The sequence below is a fragment of the Pithys albifrons genome, chromosome 5, assembly GCF_047495875.1.
Source record: "Pithys albifrons albifrons isolate INPA30051 chromosome 5, PitAlb_v1, whole genome shotgun sequence".
Taxonomy (NCBI): Eukaryota; Metazoa; Chordata; class Aves; order Passeriformes; family Thamnophilidae; genus Pithys; species Pithys albifrons.
This window is the reverse complement of record NC_092462.1, coordinates 19,503,131-19,524,862: the sequence shown is the minus strand read 5'-3', so window position 1 is coordinate 19,524,862 and position 21,732 is coordinate 19,503,131. Positions and strand designations below refer to the sequence as shown.

Sequence of the window (21,732 nt, the reverse complement as noted above, 5' to 3'; positions counted from 1 at the left end):
TGCACTGTGCCTACGATGTTTTGGTTAGGCAGAACTTGTATATTTAGAGAAGCTATTTGCATTGTGTTATGTTCTTGCTCTTGTTTGCTCTCAGTTGCATCTCAACAGAGGATGTGACTTGACCCCACTACCTACCATAAGTGGGAGCAGCAGAGCTAACAAATTGGCTCCTTTGCCAGATCTGGAAATTCCCAGTGGCTGATGGGTTTGCAGAACTGATTTGTGTCAATAGTGAGATACAGGCATACTTGCCTAGTTAAACCATGTGGGGGTTTGCAGTTGCTAAGGTTTTTTGACTTATTTTGGGAGCTGCGGTCTCAGCAGACTTTCAAGTATAGCAACTGAACACAACTTTCGTAAAGGAGAAGTCAGCCCCATACTGTATCTACCCAGCTAAAAATTAACCAGCAAATCCTGAAATAACATTCTAATTGTGAAAAAAAACCACTCGAAGCTTTACATGGACTTTGGACATGCATGTTTGAAAAACCGATTCTTCAGCAGATTACTTAGGCATTGCAACAAACAAAGATGGGACGGGAATATACAAAAATGGGGTTTTATACGATCTCTTTGCAAAAAAAAAAATTCAGATTTTGCCCATAAAAGCTTCCTCTGATGAAGGAAGGGAATATTTGTCAGTACCAAAATGAAGGGGATTTAGTTGTGTTGAAAGTTCAAGTAGTCCCACATCTTTTAACTGATGCAGCTGCAGAGGCTCCCTTGCTGTGGCTTGTGTGGAAGCCCTTTTACTGCCTGTGGGTGTGACTGATCTCACACCAGAGTACATCAGGATGGCTGTGGGTACAGTCATGGCACAAGAATGTGTGGAAACAGAACAAACTCAGAACAAAATCCATGCTTGGTCACAGAGTTAAGCATTTCAAGAGTTTGTTGTGCACTGCTGTTTGCATATTCTCATCCCTGTGTGAGACAACAGTGAATCATCATCTTGCAGGTGATCCATTGCCTTGCTGAGCTTGTATTGCATGACAGGCTTGACGAGTGTCAGGGTGGCTGGATATCAAATACGGTGTTGTCAGGGCAAGGACTCCTAAAATGGAGAGTGGAAGTTAGGCACCGATGTCTGTAGTGGCAGTAAGTAAAATCAGCTGTTCTGCTGAAGGTTCAAACATCCCTAGAAATAAAAAAGGGCAAGATTGATTGGGATGGCTCAGCTCTTCTAGGAGACTTCAACTGCAGGGTATCTGAAGATTTTGGCTTTGCTTTTTGCGTATGTTGTAGCCCTAGGACATTTTGTGCTGCTTTGCCATCATAATAAAAACATAGCCTGCAGATACCCTTGCTTTATTTATTGTTGCAAAGAGGGAGCTCCAGAAAGTCTTTGAGCTCAATTGACCTTATTTTTCGGCTTGACAGGTATTTAGAGAAGACAATCCGCTCAGCCGTGGAGCAGCATCTCTTTGATGTTCATGGCTCAGGCGGCCAGAGTTCAGAGGACTCTGAATCGGGAACATCTTCAGCCTCTTCTAATGTGTCTGCCAGGCAGAGGAGGCGGCACCACAAAGAGCAGGAGGAAGCCCGGAGAAACAGAGACATGTATGAGCCTGATTTCTTTGTTTTGAAAGTATATTTGATTGTCTACCGTAGTTATGTCCTCTTACCAAGGCAATGCTACATTCTGTTATGAAATGCACTGACCTTTGCCCCGAGTTGAAAGGGCAGAGCAGTCTGCATGCCTGTGCAGAGCTCCATTGCATCAGTTAGAGCTGGGAAATACAGAGTTTATTAGAGATCATGGAGTGGGGCAAAGTGTGATAAGAATCTAGGGGGGGTTACGCAGTAAAGTTTTTAATTACAGTATTTGGAATTGGTTACTTTACTGTATTTGATGCATTAGTGGAAATTCCCAAGCAGTTGGCTCTATTGCCAGTAACTTTTTTTTTAGATAAAAACATGGGCTTAGCTGCTTTTTTGAATTCAGAATGGTTTCAAAAATGAGATTAAGTTCTTCTTTTGAGTGTAGAGCCACAGCTTGTATTTGGGTTTAGTGAGGAAATTTGAGAGTTTGTTTGAAATTATAAAAACCTTCCTTTTGATTAATTGGAATTTAAGATTTTTTTTTTCATCCACCCTATTATACAAGCTTTAAACATGATTTAGTGGTGAGTTTCATTAAATGTCTGTCAAAGAGTAAAGGTAATATGTATTTTTCCTTTCATACTCCTCTAGTTGTGGCATATGTTGTGAGGTACAAATACATAACCACCACAGCTTTCACAAACATTTGCCCAAGGCGTAGCTGTATTTGGGGAACTGTAACTACAGACTTTCCAAGGCCATGTTCTGATCCGTGCTTATCCATATGTTTAGCTTTAACACAGCATGGCACCAGTTCTTGTAAGGAATGTGTGTGCTTCACTGCAGTATTAGATTGCTAGAATTTCAAGTTAGATTCCAAAATAAACATCTAGTCTCCTACTTTTTCCTGGGTGTTGAATCCAAATCCTATTCAGTCTGCACCATTCTATATGAAGCCACTTGAATACAGGTGCATAGCCATCAATACCTCGTGTTAATATTGCAGCAATGGCGTTTCCCAAAATGTGTCTATGCTGCTGTTGTATGAAAATCAGTAGTTACCCCCACCCAAAAAAAGCCATTTCCATAGAGCATGAAAATGTGCTGTGAAGATGGACTGGGAAATTAGCACTCACAAGTCACCAAAGTATCTGGCAGCAGCTCTAAAGTAGTTTTTCTTGTTTAGTTGCCCTGCTGACAGGCTTCTCAGGTAAGTAGGTCACAGACTGGCTAGTGTACGTGTTTGGAAGCATATAGTACTGCAGGGCTTTTTTTCAACATTGCGTTACAGAGCTGCCTTTAGATACGATTGACACAGTTATTCAGGTTCAGTCCATAAAGCTGGAGCCAAGGATTTAAAGCACATTGCAAGTTTTGAATGCTGGCCAGGGTTCAAATTGTTTTCCCTGGTTTCCTCAGGTCACATTGCTGGGACTCCTTTGGGTAATTTATCAAAATTGGGAATTCCTATCAAAACTTCTTTGTTGTTGTTTTGATTGTCCAGTGAGTTCAACTGTTTGCCTTGTGATGGATCACAAGAGGATTTGTAATATCACAAAATGGGGCTACAGGCAGGAAAAGTGTTTATCACAAAAACATGTAGGTGAACTCCCAGGCTTTGAAGATTACATGATCCACAGACTGTATATGTAATTGGTCTGCTCAGGTGTTTGTAAAAACTTCCACAAAGGCAAATGTATTATCTTAGAAGTTTAATCATAGATTTATAATACCTCTTTGTATCTCTTTCCAACCAACAAAACCTAGAGATTCGTGATCTAGAAAGTCTTTCTGGGTTTGTTCTTGTTCTGAATACTTGTCATGCTGGCACTATCCAGATACTACAGAGTAACTGGTTTCTTGTGTTTCTTCAGCAGTGCAAGTCTAGATAAATTCTGCTGTTGATGGAAGCAGGCTTTGGAGTTGCACAGCACTGTGTAAGGCAGCCACACATACAACAGTTAGTAAATTTTCCAGTTTCAGTGTCAAGTGTAAGCAGGCTGACTTTATCCTCTGGGAACACAGTGATGAATGAGGCACACTGTGTTTCTCCTGTTCCCATAATGTAGTGATGTGTTATGTATGTGCATCTTCACTGTTGGACAAAGTAGAGCAAGACCACTAAACAGGTTGTGAATGGAAAGCTGCACGCCAAAGGAGCCAACAGGTTAATTATGCAGGGCAAAATAAGCCCAGAGAGTCCCAGCTAGTGCGTCACACAGTGACTTAAGGTTAGCTGTCCCATTTACTTCTGACTTCCCAGAGCAGAACAGTCCTCAGTCCTCACAATTATATTGCCATTGCAAAGATACATTCCCTTTTATGTTTTGTGCAATTCCCAAATAAAATTGAAGCATTTGACTAAAGCACTACAGTCCTGCTCTTGCATTTCAGAGTATGAGTAAGATGGACAATTATGTGGTGTCATGCAGTAAAGGAGATCCTTGAATGGCAGCTGTGAATCACTGTTCTGAAGTAAAAGCATGTGTCTCAAGGGAAAATACGCTGCATATTCTCTATAAAACTACCACAGACAGCCAGGGGATAGTTCACCTTCCATGTGAAGTCAGTGGGATTCTCTGTGTTGGGTTTAGTGGGAAATGAATCAAATCCCAAACGTTGATCCTTACAGCTTTTCTCACTTGAGATGTATACACTTGGCTTTCACTCCTCAGTGGGATTTAGCATTGTGTCTTTCTTGCTGCATTGAGAAGAACCAGAGATACTGGTTTCATAGGGCATTGAAGATGTTGCTGGAACTTAACCAGTCAGCATGATTCAGTTCCCCATCGGTACCGCAAATGTAGCAGAAGAGTGTTTTAAGCAAGCTCCTGTTGTAATGTTGCCTTTCTTTTTAGGGAAGTGGTCAACAAAGAAAACATTCCCTCTGGATTCAGCAGTCTTGAAGACTGTATTCTAGCTGCTCAAGAAGCAGAAAAATTACAAGACACCAGCTCTGGATATCTTAGTGAAAGGAATAAATCAAAGCGGCAGAAATCCAGCACCAAGCTTTCAGAGCTCAATGACAACCAGGACAGTCCTGTGGTAAGCCAGCATGCTGTACTATTTGACACCTGGTCCTGGGGCGGGGAGGGGGGAGTAGGTTTTCTTTCATTGCATAACTGGTTCCCTTAGGAACCATTTTTCGCCTGCAGTACAGTCGTAAGTGGGTATTTTGAACTATGGGAAACACTGGATCCTACACTTGTAACCTTTGTGATGAGGTAACTGAAAAGCTGTATTTCTGCTATGGCCCTCTTACTCCACCTGTAGTAATTTTCTCTTTCCACAGCTTTTTGCTTTTTTCCTTTTGAAGTCAGAGAAGCATTTTGGAAAGCAGAAAAAGAAAGAATTCTTTTTCCCAGTCTTTCAGAAGTCTTGCAAGAAGGTTGGAACTTTAGATGTAGGTTCCCATGTTCAGGTCAAGTTTGTTTTTATGTTCCTTCTAAGTTCGGAAACTAGATTTCAAGTGACTACTTGATAATGAGATGACAAAGGTGTTGTATACCTTTTCCTTACAGACTGTGTGTTACTGTGGTGGTTGCAATTTGCAAGTCACTTTGGAGTGTGTTGGTCCAAAAGGTGATCCCTCTAGTTACCTTTTATTGAGGATGTGAGTGACTTTGCAGTAACATTGTAAAAATCTGGAATATCACAGAATTGTCCCAGCATAGTCTTGTGTAACCTTCATAGTAGAAGACTGTTTGCCAAGTTTTACAAGCTGTAGAATAAAACTGATGCCCCTTCCTTCCCTCTTAACCAAACCAGATACTGATTAGAGTGTCAGCAGGTGAGAAACCATCCTGTGCTTCAGTGCAGAGTCTACATACAGTGGCAGAGGTGCTGTACATCCCAGTGCCTGGCACTGAGCATGCATTGCATGCTTACTTGTAGCAGAAGAGCTGTGTGACAAGACTGTCTTGAGCTATAGGTAATTTCCTTCAATTGTGTTTGATTAAATTCAGAGCCTGCTACAAGCAAGTGAGTTCTTAATGTGACATTGTGTTTGGACTAATTTTGTTTAGGTCATAAAATTGCAATGATCTGATGCTCTTATCCTGTGCAGGGATTCTAGAGAGAGGCAGATTTTGCTTATCTTTGTGATAAAAAGAAGGCAAGATGCCAAAAATTGTACACTGCTCAATTTAGTAACTTAGATTTACTGCTCAGCAGCCTTCTCATGTGATACTTCATGAAAGCCGAGTGAGATAGACACATTCACACTTGTGTCTTTGCTTGTAGTGTGGGACTTTAATAGGCAGAGGTCTAGTGCTTGTGCTCTTTTCGGCACCTCTTCCCTGTGCCTGTGGAGTATAAAGCAGTTTAAATGTAAATAAGACTTTCTCAGGATTTAGGAAAAGAAAGACTCACAGAATTGTCCATTTCTGCTGTCGATCTGTAAAACATTCATGAAGTCTTGAAACCTGTGCAGAAGAAATAGCCTCAAACTTACCTGTGTCCACTAGACTTTGCCCTGCCCCTCTGTTGTGGATCTCTTGAGGGGCAAGGTCTGAAAGGAATGTAAAATGAACTAACCTTGTACCAAAACCACTTTGACCATGATGACCATCAATGTGGTTGTGCTTGCTCTGCTAGAGGAAGTGTCACGGTGGGATTGTCAGCTGGGAGTATCGTTATGAAATAGCTTGCAAAGAGCATGGTACTACTCTTCTAGAAGAGCAAAAGCTGCTTTTTAAGAATGTGCTTATTACATACTTGCATTTTAGTGACTGACAGAAGGATATGTGGTGGTTTAGCTTTCTTTGGCTGCACCTTTGCACTTCAAATAATAACCCAAATTGGACTGCCCACTTGAAGTATCAAAGGGCATAACCTGCACCATAGCGTTTACTAATAGGCCTTCGTCATGTAAACAAGTTTGTGTTGTTGTATCTCCTTAACCACCTTTTCTGAGGCTTCCTTCTTTTCAAAGCCTGAAAGAGTATGTAGGACAGTGTGTGGAAGCTTTCCTCTTAGCTGTCTGATTTCATCTGACTCAGAAGCGTAAGTCAGCAGTGGAAGAGCTGTCAGTTCCAGTTACTCTCCCAAGCAAACCAACCACAAAGCATTAAAAGCCTCTCACTGCATTTCAGAGACATGGTAGCCAGGTAGCAGTAGAATCTCATTAGGCAAGGCTGGAATGACTGACCTGTGTCACCTTATGGGACTGGACATGTAGCAGGTAAGAGGGCTGTGACTGTCCCAGAAAGTCTGTGCACATAGTTTCCAGGGCAAGAACCACACCCTGCCGCTGACTGACATCCTTGTATTTAAGTGGGACTTTCCCAAAACCCTGAGTAGAAAACCTCCTGGACATTGCCCAAAGTGGCAATGTGGCTTGGAGGACAACAGCTTTAATGTTCCTAATGGTAGCCAAGACAAACTGCAGAACAAGTTGTCATAACCAGTTTGATTTCTTGCCCTGCATTCATGTTAGTACAACATTGCTGTCTATGCACATGGCAGTCTCTTTGCATTCTTCTGCCTGTTCAAGAAGAAACTAGGGAAGGTTTTGACTGAGAAGTGGAGTAATTTCTAAGATGAACATAAGGAGTCCTGCTGAGAGCCTGCTGTGGATTTTGGTACCTGCTATTACAGAAGTTGTACAGACCAAAGAACTGCTCTGAGGCTCAGGCTGTCTGTCAGTCTGTAACATGGGAACTGGTGGGGCACCATGCAGCATTATTCTGCTTTGATGTTTTAAGGTCATTTGATGAAAGAGTCGAAGCAATGAGCAGTTGGTTTTTTGCAGGTTATGGCAATAAAGCATGGTTACTTTGTTATAAATGTGCAGCAGGCAGCAGTCTAAGTGTTGTCTTGTTCCTGGAAGTCCTCTTTAATATTTTTATATTTGATGTGTTTAATGGCCTGCAGCTTGAATCTGTTTCTCGTATGTATCTTACAGCTTTAACATTTACTGTATTGCAGAGTATGGAAAGCTTTAGCTCATCCAAGCCTATAGACAGAACAGGACCTGATGACATGGAAATTTTATCAGAAGAAAGGTGATTTTTTAAAAATATATTTATGTTTTCCTTTCCCTGTGGTTGTAGTACAGTCTGAGAGGTCTTCTACCACAGACTGTGAGGGTGACATTTAGATATGCTGCAGAACAGCAATACCCACCATGGTAACTTCAAAGAAGAACTTCATGGAGGCACTACATATGCTGTGTGGGCTTTGCCCTGCGGCATATGCCACCAAGGCTCTTTTCACAGCCTGTTAGGAATGTTCACTGAAGGTGCTGATGGTGCAGACTTGAAGTCAGCTGTGAAGCACCTGAACCAGCGTGCTCCACACAGAGGACTGCAGGATCTGGCTTACATGGCCTCTGGGTTGGGAATCCAGCCCTTTTCTTTGTACTTCACTCTTCTGCAAAAGCTGTACAGCCCCAGTCCGCTCACCTGAGGTGACATTTTCTCTCGACAGCTGTTTGTTGAGAAAGTTGTATTGGTTTGGATTAAGGGCGCTGGAATTAAATTGCATTATTTTTCAGAAATAGCTCCCGAGAGGAAGTAAAAATACATAGTTTAGCAACTTGACATGCTGCCCCCCAGTGTCCCTTCATTTACTGTGTGAATTAGTGAGGCTGCAGGAATAGCAAGAACATAAGAACCTGTGTGTGCAAGAGTCCTGCTTGTTTTTGTTATAAGACGGTCTGGTTTTGTATTTGTAATATGTTGGTTTGTTTTTGTTTTTTTTATAGCAAAGAAAGTGAAAACGATGAGGTTTTTGTCAGGCATTCTCAGGTTGGTATTTTTTTTTTGCTTTTGTTTCAGTTTCCTGGTCTCTAAGCTTTTTATTGAGTAGAAACAAGTAGTTATGTGTATGGTTCTCTGAAATTTTTTCATGGAAAAATGAAGTTAGCATGTACTTTTTCCTTCCCTTACCTGTGCATTTTATTTATGTAATTTAGGGAGCCTCTCAGCCTTTGAGGAGTATGAAAGCATCTGCCTCAGTCCGTTTGATCCCTCCGTGCCAAAAAGGGAAGGATCACTGAAGTCAGCACTCTGGTTTAAGTGGCGTGAGGTTCCCTTATTAATCATGGCAAGCAGGGCATCTGACTGCTTAACTCCTGGGGTAGTAAGATCAGCTTCTCTCTCTTGATTTCTTTAGAATAATTTTTTCTTTTATTTATGATTTCCCAGTGCAGCCTTTTGGTTTTGAACGTAGGTGTCTGCGATCCATTTGTCTTAGAAAACTGGATCATCTCCAAGACTTGGTTGTTGGGATGGATGTCAGGAGGGGAGATGTGACATTGATGGCAACAGTTTTTCCCCGAGCTTTCCATTTCTCTTCAACACGTACCTCCTCCATTTGCTTTATGGTGTATTTTATCTGACTGTTCAGCAAATCAGAGATCAGGGTTGGGTTGCCTGAACACCCTTGCAGTCATGTGTTCATTTGGGTTTGTTTGAAACACTTGTAGGCAGCCAAGCATTTAAAATTCTGGGGAGAGTTATCTGAGGCATCTCTGCCTCAATTGTACACCCCTTTTAGATGAGCACCATAAAAGTGCTGTAGCCAATGTCTGGTTTCTCTGGATGTCTAGAGTTAATCTGAGGGCTGGTAATATTTTTAAACTAGACTCCTCTTGTGTGTTTTTTTATTCACATACACGCCACTATGCCTTTATTGCCTTTGAAAGGCTTTATTTCTGGTAGGATTTATTTTCATCTAGCAGGAAAGGCAAGAGATTGCTAATAACTGAGCTCTGACCATCTGTGTTGTAACTGGAGAAGTTTGTGGGACTCTGAAATGGGACCTCTGCAAAGGGTGTTCATTGCTGTCTTTGTTTACTGCTCTGACTGGGCTTAGATGGATCTCCTACTTTGCTCCCAGAGGGTCTGTAATCCCCAGTGACCCTGCACTTGATTGTGAGCTGTTGCATTTTCCAGAACGTAGATTTTGCAACATGTTGTTCCTCACATACCCACTTGGATGTGGAGAAAGTGCTGTTACTGCCATGCCACACAATACTCCTATTAAGCTTTTAAATTAGCCTGGTGGAGATGCATTTGAATATGAAATCATAATCTTAAAATAAGCTTCTCTTTAGGAAAAGGTTTAAAATTTAGAATTTTAACTACAGGAGAGGATGTAGCCTTAACCCAGAGTCTGTATTATATAGGAATTACAAGGTCAAGTAAATGTGACATTCCTGCACAGTTGTTTTGCATTCCTCACCCCTTATAAGCCTTTTGCTTAGGGAAGCTTTAAAGACATATGTTTCATAAAAAACAACTCATCAGTATGAGGAAGGGACAGGGACTGCCTTACTCTTTTCACTTTCTCACCCTGTCTCCAGTCTGAAGATATTAGGAAAGATCTTTGGAATTTGCCATAGATAACGGTTGTGCCACCTCAGGTGTTCGTGAGGCTCTAAAAATACCTGGAAACACAAGTCCCAAATAAATTTCCAGTGCTTTTGTAACTTCCATAATCTGCCCTTGGAAGTAGCTAAATTCCAGGATAAAACCCACAGGTTTCTAGTATCCAGGTTTTGGTAAAGGAAGAGTATTTAAGATTCACACCAGCATGGCAACAGGTGTAGAGGGGGATTGGCGTGACTCAGGAGTAAGGCAGCAGAATGGCCACATTCTTGCATCAGGTTGTATTACTGAGATGTGCTTAAGGATGCTTCCTGCTTGTGGTTGTACGGGGTGATCAGATGTAGGGGAAGAAAGCCTTTTATGTAAAGTTGATTTGTGAATACATGATCAGAATACGCCTTCCTGAGCAGAACTTAAAAATCTTTCTGTTGACATTTATTTCTAGCTGCTTGAGCTACTCTGTGCTGAATCTCCAGTGGAGCAGGGAGAATGAAAGCAGCTGACTTATCCTCAGGTTACTTAGATCTGTAATTACTGGTGTCTGCAGAGCATAACTGCAGAAGCAGTTTCTAAAAAGCAGAATTCAAGTACCTACTTTGAAGATTTTTTTCATGGTCATTTATGTAATATCCGCAGTGCACTGAGGCTGCCAACTGTTACCAAGATCATCACTTGCTGTGACCATTGGTTTGTAAGAAATTGTGGCACATCCATACCTAAGGCAAAGTAGCTCTTCCTTTCTTGACTTGTTTTCTTCGAGGTTGGCAGCTGGTGACATCAAGTAATCAAAAAGGAAAAGAAGTGGTGGGAATACTGAATTATCAACCACTCTATGGGTTTAGAGCATTAATGCAAAGGAAGTTGAACATCTGCTTTCTTGAGTCTCCTGGGTTTGTACCAGCATTGTTCTTCAGAACACCTAATGATTTATTCATTGTATTAGAGGCTACATCAGTGAGCAAGGAAAGGAGAGTAACTGGTGGCAGACAGCTGTTTTTAAACAGCTCTTAAATATTTCCAACAACTGAAGTGACTGTAGAAGAAAGAAAACACTGATATTATCATTCTAATATATCTATAATGGAAATGTTTAACCATCTGGGAAGTGCTCTTATGTCTGCTACAGATATGTTTTAAGAGTCTTAAGTCAGGAGGTTGCACACTCTTCATAGAAAGATGTTTAACTCTGTAATTCCTATCAGTAGTGATGATGAGATGGTATTTTCAGGGTGCTGTCATTGAAATTGTTAATCTAGATAAGTTTGTCTCTTCACACTTCTTTATGTTATTAAAAATAGCACCTATTTTGAAACTTACTGCTTGATTTCTGTCAGCCTTTAAAATGCTGTGCTGGCAATATATATGCAGTTTATCAACTGGTACACTTTGTTCTTTAGTAAATGTAGGGGACTGCCTGTTTCTGGCCACTGACCAGTTTTTCTGTTTGTAATGTACACTGACTGTTTAGATCCTAGCAGGAAATTCATTACTGAACCTTAAAGAAATACTTAAGTCCTCCCAACCTGGAAGCAGCTTAAAAGATATTGAATGCTGAATTAGCGTTTTTCCATGTACAGCTCTCACAATAAACACATTTGTAATCAGATTTAGCATCAAGCTGTACAAGTTATTAGTGTTTGGCAAGCTGTCATTTAGTGTTTCATTGTGTTAGAATGTTTCAAAAAGGTGATTTATTGAAATTAATAGAAAATACACACCTTATACAAATACAGTGCCGAAAAACTCTTCAGAAACACCAGGGTAGGGTATTCATCACCCAGACTTTTAGAACCGTAGGACAGCCAGGTTGGAAGGGACCTCAGAAGATCACCTGATCCAACCTTTTGTGGGAAAGGAAGCCAGATGAAATTATTTAGCACCTTGTTCAATTTCAGGGATTGATGAAATTGAATCCAGATAAGATTAAAACATTTATTCATATGATTTGTCTACTGGGCAAGTTTTTTTCCCTTTTCATCAAACTTACTTGTTTTTCTCTACTCAAAAGGGAAAAAAAATCCCAAACACATCATCAGCTTTATGCAGATGAAACAAAATAAATGTGCCTTAGTGATGTGTACTAGGGATATTGAAGCATTTGGCCATGCTTCTGGATTCACAAGGAAAATACATCCAAATATACCAGTTTATTTTCTTTAGACCCATTTTCTTCACATGTCAGCATGTGCAAATTGCTGACTAGTTTATCAAAATACCTGCAGGGAGAAGATTTTCCTGTTGTCTACCTGGTAGACTGTATTTGAGAGAATTATGCCTAAGCTGATCTTACCAAATTCCAGGTTTTTGGTGGATTTATACCTATCACTCTGTATGTTTATATACTTGCTTCACCCTTTCTTTTCCCTGCTGCCCTCTTTGAGGCTTTACAGCTGATTTGTTTTAGAGTCACAAAACTGCTCGTCTCATCAGGCCCTATTGCAGACACACACACTGAGTATCTGGATTGAGGGAATGGCAGTGGTTTCTGCATAAATGCACATGACGTGTGGTATGTGCAGGGGTGAATAGTGGTGAGACAAACAGCAGTTGCTTCTAGGTAGTGCTAACTGATGAATCATTTACTTGACAGCATTCAGCTTTTTTTTTTTATATTCCTAAGTCATTGGATGCTTGTGTGAATTTTTTGGCTTTTCCCCAGAGTCCGCACTGCTTCCAGCTGAGATGCCAAACCTTACTGCCGCTTGGATTTGCGCAACGCTGCTTTAATACCCCGAGCTCCTCCATAAATAGTTCTGCTCTCCCCACGCCCAGCTAGAAAACAACCACAGGAAATCAGGGAATGTGCAGCCAGCACAGCTTAGCTGGCACTAATTGATCTGAGCCAGCAGAGCCTGCATGAGAGCATTCATGTACGTAGCCTGCACTGCTTACTGTCTGCGGCTGCCACCTCAGGGGCTCTGTGCCTGCTCTTTAGACGGCACCATATTGCTACAGCCTCACAACAGCAGCAGCGTTTTTGTTGCTGCTAGAAGGAGTTGTTGCACTCCTGTAGGAAGTGTACGCAGCCATCCCCCTCCCTCCCCCTTTTCCCTGCCTCCCTCCCTCCCTCCCTCCCTCCCTTTTCATCCCAGTCCATTACTGGAGGCTTTTTCAGCTGCATGCAGTTGTCAGGGCAGGGAGTCTCGGGAACTTGCAGTGGCTTTCTAAAGAAGGAAAAATTCAAGGAAGGCAGAAGGACAGATGTTTTAGTTGGTGTGAGTGAGCAATTAGTACATAGGAGTCACCGAGCAGGGGATTTGGAGCTGGAAACATCAGGACCTGTTTGTTTGGATCTTTTTAGCTAAAGGCATGAGCTTACTGCTGCTGTGACTGCAGGGCTTTTTTCCTCCTCTACGTCCTGAAACATTTTTTTTCTTTCTCTCTCATTTCTTTGGGTGTATGGGAACATAGCTGACTTCAAGTATGAAGATTCAAGAGCATCCAAACATGCCTGAAAACAAGCTACAAAGAAATCAAGATGCTGAAGATCAGGAAAACAGTTTTGTATCTGAAGTGCCTCGGCTGGATTTAACATCACTGTGTGATGACAACAATTGGGAAGGTAGGATTATGTGATGGCTGGTCATATGAGTGAAATGAGAGAGAGAGGGGGAAAGCTGAATGGGCTGGGTATATCTTTATGTGATCATGTTATTATGCTAAAAACAATAGGAAAGCAGTTTTGTCCAGAATGTAGAACTAAAAGTTTAGAGAAACTGGAAGCAAATACTGAATGGTACTAAGTCTAATTGTCACTTAGAGGGAGAAAATTGTTTTATTCTTGAAGTTACTTTCATGTTCCGTTTAGTACTGTTAAATCACTGTTTTAGTATATCTTATTTCTTGGTGACTGATCACTGGAGAATTAAGCTACACTGCTCTACACGTCAAAGTTACTGGGTCTTCTTCCTCTTCAATCACTATTTGAAAGTAATGATTTGGATCTGAAAAGCACAGCTGGAAAAAAAGGCTGTCTTACTTTGCCATACAAACAACATGTTTTTAATGTATTCTGTGAAGGAATTCCGTTCACCAGCTCAAATGGCAGTGTTAAATTGATTGTATGTAATTTAAATCACTTTAATACTTTTTCTTAGGTCCCATCTACAGAGTCTATACTTGTTTACTTATTTAAAAATGAGTGGAAAATCTGAGTGAACTATTTGGATATCATGAGCCTCAATTTCATTTGAAACTGATATGAAATAAGGATGTCCAGCATTTTTTGGATCAAACCCTTTTCCAGTTACAGACTATGTCTTTATGTACAAGCAAGAATTGGTTTTGACAGGGAATAACAGGAAAACGCAAGTGTGGTGTTCTAATAGCACAAGAGAGAGAAAATGTGCAACTAATTCATTGCTCTAAAAAAGTAATCTCTGAAGAACACTGTCAAGTGGGGTTCTCTGTTCCTGCCTCCACAGCATACGTGATTTAGTATATCTTGTCTTTCCCTCTAGGAGGGGAGTAGTTATGACACTTTAGGCATGAGTAAAGAAAACCCACAGCCATGGCTGCCTTTGATTCAGCCAGGCAACTAGTCACCATGGACAGGAGGGAATTCTTCCATTTGTTTACTAGGCAGGGATTCCCTGGGTGGAATCATCACATGTGCAGTGTGGCTGATCAAAGAGCTACGGAAGGGCTCCCAGGCGGCCTTGGGCACTGTATGTTTACTGAGATGCTAATTAGCAGAGCCCTGCAGGGTCTCAAGCCAGGGTGAGCACGTCTGTGTTCTCAGAGGTGATGTGTGACTTCAACCTTTGGAAATAATGATGCTTTTTTTTCCCTCCTGCATTACTAATAGGAGTCATATGAATGCATGAAGGAGAGAACACAGCTCCTTTCTGTGTGCCCGTGGCTTTCCCATTGTATGAAATAAGTTGTATCTTTGGTACAGCTCCCTCGTAGCAGGCATGCTCTTATGTTTGGATTCTAGCTTTCTTGCCCTGCAAATATGAAACAGGATTATGGGCATGTGTGACTGCACTTTGAAGAGTGCTTCTCTCAGATTCTTCTTTCCCCTGTTCTGTTCATGTGTATTTCACAAGAGGAGGAGGTGGGCAATTGCAAAAGAATCAGCTGTCAGGGGTGAGGGAGATGTGTCATGTTCTGAAATACGTGCCTTCCAGAATCACCATTTTGTTGGCGTGGATGCAACAGCAGCAAAATGGTGCCTTCTGTATCTTAGCACGGAAAGACCAAGTCCTTCCCAGCTGTGGATGTGAAATCAGGCTTGCTACAGCCAGGAAGGGGAAGATCTCAACATCAACTCTCAGATGGCTTCCGTAGCTAATGGTAGAGTCTGTTACTGAGACTGGCCTTGCAAGGCAGGGTTGTACCACCCATGCACAGCTCTAGCAGCCAGAACATCTTCCTTTCCCCTGCCAGCCAACCTGTGTCACTCAAGCCTTCACACATCTCTTCAGGATCCGTGCCACAGCTCTGATTGCATCCCCAATGGAAAGGAGAAAGGAGCATGTCTTCAGATGGGGCAACACTGAGCTGTTTATTGCTTTGCTCTAGGAAATTTGGTAGGTCCATCTCTCAGGAAATTACCCATTCTTTCAGGTTGTAGTTGAGCTGACTTTTGTGGGCAATGTCCTCTGTATCATGCTGCAGGAGATACAGAGCATCTAGTGATGAGGGCAACTGCTAGGACTTCCACAAGTGACTTGTGAGAACAATTACAGGTTTAGGAGTTGCCTTTGTCTGTGGCTGTCACTGCCTCCAGTCAAATGTTAGGCAAAAGCCTTGAAGAGTGGGGACAAAATTACATGAGACAACCTTGTCCATTGACTAGTTTTTATTTGTTGCTCAGGGAGGCTCTCCATCTTGTTAAGACCAGAGCTGCCATAAAAACCCCTCAAAACTCTGATAGCTGCTACCAGGTGATCTTGCAGGGTCCCGTGCCTTTTATGTTACACTACAAGTAATTTTTACCAGATTTTTCTTTCCTGTAAGGCTTACCACATAGTCAGGTCTGTACACAAGAGGAGACATTTGCTGTACTTTTCCAGATTCTGTTCCTAATACCTAACTGAGCAGAGACAGGATAGAGAGGTTTGCTTCCTGCTTCCTGCAATGCATAGGCTCACACTCCACCCCATGCCTGCCTCCTGCATCCCCTTTGCCTTAAGTGTGTGCCTTATGTATGTGTAGTAATCACCAGGCTATTGCTGTGGTACGCAGGACGTGAGCAGTGCCCCAGCCAAGTTCAAGCACTGAACTCTGAGGAACTCTGAGCCTAGGTGGGTTTCCCATGGTCCAGGAAAAGTATTTTCCTGCTGTGCGTCAGGCAGGTGCAAATCGGGTAGTTTTGTTCTCACGCTGAGTGTGAACAGAGATGTGTCTGTGAACTGGGATGTCTGATTGCAAGGCTTGACTGCTGAGCTGGTCAGCCAGTGCCAGCTGAGGTGGCTTTGTGAGAGGCATTATCAGAGCTGCTTCCATAGCAAAGGTTTCTAGTTGTGGATTACGTTTGTATCGAGTGCAATGACTGAGGACAGAGTGTTCTTTCACAGTACAGAGCTGTTGTGCAGATTTCTTACCAAATGTTTCTAATTCAAGCCCAGAACTTGCTATCCTGTCCTCAAGGAAAATCTGGAAGTATGTTGCTCTCCATAACAGCGGCTGGCCCTGTCAGCAGATTGGACTGAGCAGGCAGTTCAGTGAATCAGTACGATGTGTGTGATCGCTGCTGTCACCCGGTTACTGATGCTTTAAAAAAGTTGTGTAGCTGAGATTTCAGACAGAGTTTGGAGTAACAAGCACTTATGAAATAATCAGCAGACATTTTTCTGCAAACTGTGATGCTTAAACAAAAAAAAAGCAGAATTTGAGTTCTCAACGTTGAGTACTCAGGTATTGCAGCATTGAGACCCTGAGGGTGAAGCTCATCTATGAATAGTTTCGACATTGACTTGATACTTTCCCATGGAAAAAAAAATCAAAGTAATGCAAACAAATCCAAATAGTATAGCAAAAGGGAAGCTACATTTACGTTTCTTTATTTTCAATGCTGTGGACTTAGATTGTTGAGTGTATTTGTGTGTAACACTCTTTAGCATAAGAAATGAATACGTGATGAAGCACATTCCATTTTTATTACTAAGTGTAGAAACAATAATTGTTTACTGAATTTATTTTGTAGCATCAATATATTAAAAATGTATTTTTGATTGTTTTGACATTGTGCTATAAACAAAATACGAAGTTTGCTTGCTAGCTGAGACATGTCATCTCACTAACTGAAAAGGCATGGTGGCACTGTATTTGGGCCATTCTTTTGATCTACATAGGAAGAATACCTCCTGATGTATTAGACAGGGATATTTTCATGCAGTCATTTATAAGATGAAGGAAATAGGTCATTACTGAGCTAGTGAATGCTTTGGATGGGGTTTTAAATTGCTTTATTCATTTCATTGTAAGAGGTCTTTCTAGACTCTTTTAAGTGGCATTTGATTGTAGGACCTCAGGTGTTGTGATTTTAGACTTTTTAATCGCTCTGGACCTACTTCAGTTTACAGCAGCTAAGATTTGACCTCCTTTGTTTGACAGCTGGGTGCATGTAAAAGCAGTGTTAGCAGCAGGCATCATCTGTGTGGCTGCAGAGAGGGAAACAGATGCCTGTGGCATTTTTCTGGCTGCACCTCAGGTGGTGTCTGTGTGTGGACAACCCTCCCTGTGTTGGCCCTGCAGCCTCAAGTAACCCTGTGGCAAATATGCAATGTAATGATAAAAAAAAAGGACAGGGTTTTGCCAGTGAAAGGCCTTGGAGCTCACCAAGAATACACCAATTTGATACAATAGATCTTTCATCCTTCTTGCATTTTACAGGTTTATTAATATCTCCAGCCCTCTGTGCAGCAGGTTGACAGAGAGGTTGTATTACCATAGGCATATATGTGCCTACAGAGTTCTGCAGACCCACACCTGGCAGATAGCTGACAGCTTTGTTGAGAGATTAGCTGGTTGTGGGATTTTGAGAGGGAGTGCTTTGCTTCTGAAGAACTGCAGGCTCAATGCCAGCATTCTGTGCCAGATAAGAAAAGCCATACCTGAAACAAATGCCTTGAGAATCTGACCAGGAAATAGAGATTTTTTTCCAGCCTTTCTCTGCACTGGTACAGCCACAGTGAATAGATACTTCTGATTTTTTTTTCATGGAGAGTTGTCATTATGAAAAATGGGGAAAAAGTAGTACATGGAAAGAATGTGGACATAAGTAGAAAACTAAGTTTTCCCTGAGCAAGAGAGATCTGTTCAGGACAGAAGATGAATTGAGGGTAACTGCTCTATCAAGTCAGTGGCAAAGAAAAGGTGAAACATTTGCCTTCTTTACTGTCTATTCTTCAATTAGCAGAAAGGGGAATGGGTGACAACATTAATCATGATGGCAGATACTTCGAACCTGAACTTCACAGCAGATGCTCTAAACCTCAACCATTAAATCCAGGAATTTAACAGCCTTCAGAAAAGGCTCAATGCTTTGACAGCTATCCTGAATAAATGAATAGCAAAATATATTACATATCCTGTTAAACAGGAGTTGATTGATTGTGCACAGTCAGAAAAAGTGACAGCTTACTGATAGTGGGTTCCTGTATGTTTGTGTGATCCAGCAATTCCAGTGCTTCCAGCTGAAGGGCCTGACACCTGGCCAGTAAGAGAGAGAAGGCAGATGGACTGCAGCTCTGGTTTATTTTGTGATCTGATATAAATAAAATCCATAATTCTACCATACCTAAGTATGTTCCTTGATTAATTGTAGTGTTACCCTCCAGGGGTCCAGCCATTTTGTGTGTAGATGAATTTTTTCTTCTAAATATATGTGGTCAGCAAGGGTGATAAAATTACCCATAGAGTCAGGCCTTCCAGGAGCAGCAAGGGTTAAAACCAGCTGATTTTCTACATCAGCCAGTTCTTCTGTCAAGTCTCAAGTTTGAATTTTCCTTTTAGGACTTTTTTTTTCTCCTTTTAACACTTTCTCCTTTGGAATGTGAGTTTCTATTTTGGGGGAGTATTTTGACATCAGCAGAATAAAAAAATACATATACCTTGGTCTTGTGAAGTGCTTTACTGTCTTTTGGGGTTTGATCAGAGACTCTTTGAGCCTTTGCAATTCCCTGGTTCATAAATCCACCTTGGACAAAGTCACATGCATCATGCATGATTAATAATGGCTTTGTTAGCTAGTGTGATAGGAACTTAATTTGGTTACTGCTAAATATGCTGCTGTTTATTCCATCTACGTAAATCCCATGGAGGTGTTATTTAACAATTTCCAAGAGCAAATTCTGTTTAGGGGTGAGAGGGTATTCAAAGAACTAAAAGGGAGAGATGTCTGAAAGAATCCCATGCGTCATTTAACTCTCACTCCTGCTAACCAAATGTATCAATGTTTTTCCTTTTGTATTACTACCCTTTATTTTACTACAAGAGATCTGTGAGATCCTTCCTGAAGTCATAAAAGATTCAGGGAAGTGGGGACAAAATGTTTCAGATATTAGATGCTGCCAAGGTTGAACAGAGCTTAGAAAAACTCTTCTTCCAGAAATTACCTGAGGGAAGTGCAGGCTGCATAAGCTTTTCAATCCATGGCAAAACAGCCTACGTACCCTTGGGACTTGCACACCTCATGGAAGTAGCTTCTGTGAGTCAGGGTTGTATGTGCTTCTCTTACCATAACACCTTTAAGAGGCTGTTGTACAAAAACCTCCTGCCGTGCCTTCCAGGGGAACCATCGGTGTGCGTGCAGCACCAGCTCCTAAGCAGAGGCATGCCATTTATATTCATATGCTGAGGAAGAAGGGAAAAGGAGGAGAGCATCGTTTGAAGATGTGTACAGGCAAAACACAAGAGCCTGTCATTACTGCAGTGGGGATGGTCTCGCACTGCCCAAATTGTACGGAGAGGGAATATTAAACAGAAGTTCTGCAGGGGAGTCATCGTGCAATCCACTCTGAGCTATGAAAATGTTAACATTGTTCAGCAAAAGGAAATAACTGCTTTTTATTCATAAACTGATAGCTTCAAAAGCCCCGTCTCTTTGTGAATGGAGAATAGACACACTAGGCACAGGAAACAATTAGTCCACAGCTCTGCGACTGGTCTGGGAGATTTCTGTAGGGTTTTTGTTTTGTTACTTGACTCTAGAACTGTGTATTAGATTTATAAGTTCAAAGCCTGGCTCTTAGCACCACAGGATTAGACAGTTTAAGTAGGAGCATGCAAATCAGCTTAGTAAACTATCTGAACACAAAATGTTAGACTCCTTATGGTATCTGGAGGGAGTGATCACAAGATTGAGGCGATTGCTTTCTGTGGGCTCTATTATGCTAATCAGCAGTGCTAAATTGGGTTTTCCCTTTCTCTCCCACTTCACCATCTCCCTGTACAACACTGCTTTTACTTACAGCTGGTTTGGTTATCCAGGGGACTGAACATTTCCTCACGTTTCTACCATGCTGTTAAGTGGCAGAATTGCATGTGAAAGAGAAAAGGGGAAACTTGGGCCACATTACCGTAATTGTTAATTTATGGGCTAGGTGCCCTGTGGAACAGGTAGTAATGCCAAACACCTTTTGCTTGCAGACTAGCAAAAACAATGCTTACTCCTAGGCTTTGAATTTCCAATAGCAGGCAAAAGAGTTGCATTGGAGTCTTGGGGGCTACAGGAAGACCATTAATACGCTACTCATTTACAGTATTTGTACATCCTGAAACTGAAAAAAAATATTTTGTAATCCATTTGTCTCTTTTGTGCTACCATGTGCCAATAATTCTCTCTGTCCAGCATAACTTTTTAGTCCAAGGTGTTAGCTGGTGATAGCCTCATTTGGAGTCAGTCCATGGTAACTCCTGGTCAGCTTTTGGGTACAGTTTCCTGTTGCGCCTGGGAGATTACTTATGTTGGTACAGAGTACCAGACAGTGCGTGGTCAGGCAGTGCTTTGTATTGCTTTGCATGCAGGGGCAGATGTGAATAATGACCAGAGAATGCCTGGTGACAGAGTCATGGTCCAGGACAAATGGCTGAAGGTTCATTAGAAAAGTTACCTGGAGTCTTGTCTTATATGTAAAACAAGAACAATAAAACCAGCCTTTGTCTTACTGTTCCCAGAGCCCATCCCTGCTCTTTCCTCATGGCAGCGAGACGGCTTAGACTCAGATGAGGCTCGCCTTTCCCCGCAGGCCGGTCGCTTAATTCGCCAGCTGCTGGATGAGGACAGTGATCCTATGCTGTCCCCTCGCTTCTATGCCTATGGACAGAGCCAACAGTACCTGGATGATACAGAAGTGCCTCCTTCTCCTCCCAATTCTCATTCCTTCATGAGGTGGGTTGTGATTTGCCTGTGCTGACCGTCGCTCCCAGCTGCATCAAGCAACATCTCTTTGGATCATATACCTCAGATAGCTATGCTGCGTTGGATTTCTCTTCCTACTTCCAGGAAACTCTTATTTTTATGAAAGTTCTTGGTAGTTAATAATTCCTGAGTTTGTGAATTTATATCTAGGAACATGCTGTTGCTGAAAGAGCCCATTGAGAGCATCTTTTCCTATCTGTCATTACAGAGTGGCAACATAGCATTCTCACTTTTGTGGTATTTGCCTTTATTTACTCAAAGTTTAAATGACCTTCTCTGCATCAGATGTACTGTGGCTGTTTGGATAAGCTCTTCCTGCAATCTCTGCTCTTGGTAGGAGGCGGAGTTCGTCTTTAGGATCTTATGAAGATGACAGAGAAGACCTTACCCCTGCACAGCTCACCCGGAGGATTCAGGGACTGAAGAAAAAGATCAGGAGATTTGAGGACAAATTTGAAGAAGAGAGGAAATACAGAGTGAGTCTTT

The 21,732-nt window shown here is 41.7% G+C and overlaps 1 protein-coding gene across 9 annotated transcripts in view; it reads left to right on the top strand.

Moving 5' to 3' along the window:
- FAM13A (family with sequence similarity 13 member A) overlaps nucleotides 1-21,732 on the top strand; it is a 146,857-nt gene that overhangs the window by 107,491 nt on the left and 17,634 nt on the right. For 8 of the 9 annotated variants that reach the window (XM_071555835.1, XM_071555836.1, XM_071555833.1 and 5 more), the window contains 7 exons: nucleotides 1,381-1,560; nucleotides 4,401-4,587; nucleotides 7,471-7,547; nucleotides 8,249-8,291; nucleotides 13,287-13,437; nucleotides 21,003-21,216; nucleotides 21,584-21,722. In XM_071555835.1, the coding sequence (XP_071411936.1) occupies nucleotides 1,381-1,560; nucleotides 4,401-4,587; nucleotides 7,471-7,547; nucleotides 8,249-8,291; nucleotides 13,287-13,437; nucleotides 21,003-21,216; nucleotides 21,584-21,722 (991 nt within the window). The remainder of the gene's footprint in view (nucleotides 1-1,380; nucleotides 1,561-4,400; nucleotides 4,588-7,470; nucleotides 7,548-8,248; nucleotides 8,292-13,286; nucleotides 13,438-21,002; nucleotides 21,217-21,583; nucleotides 21,723-21,732) is intronic. The other variant, XM_071555837.1, reaches the window with a different exon arrangement.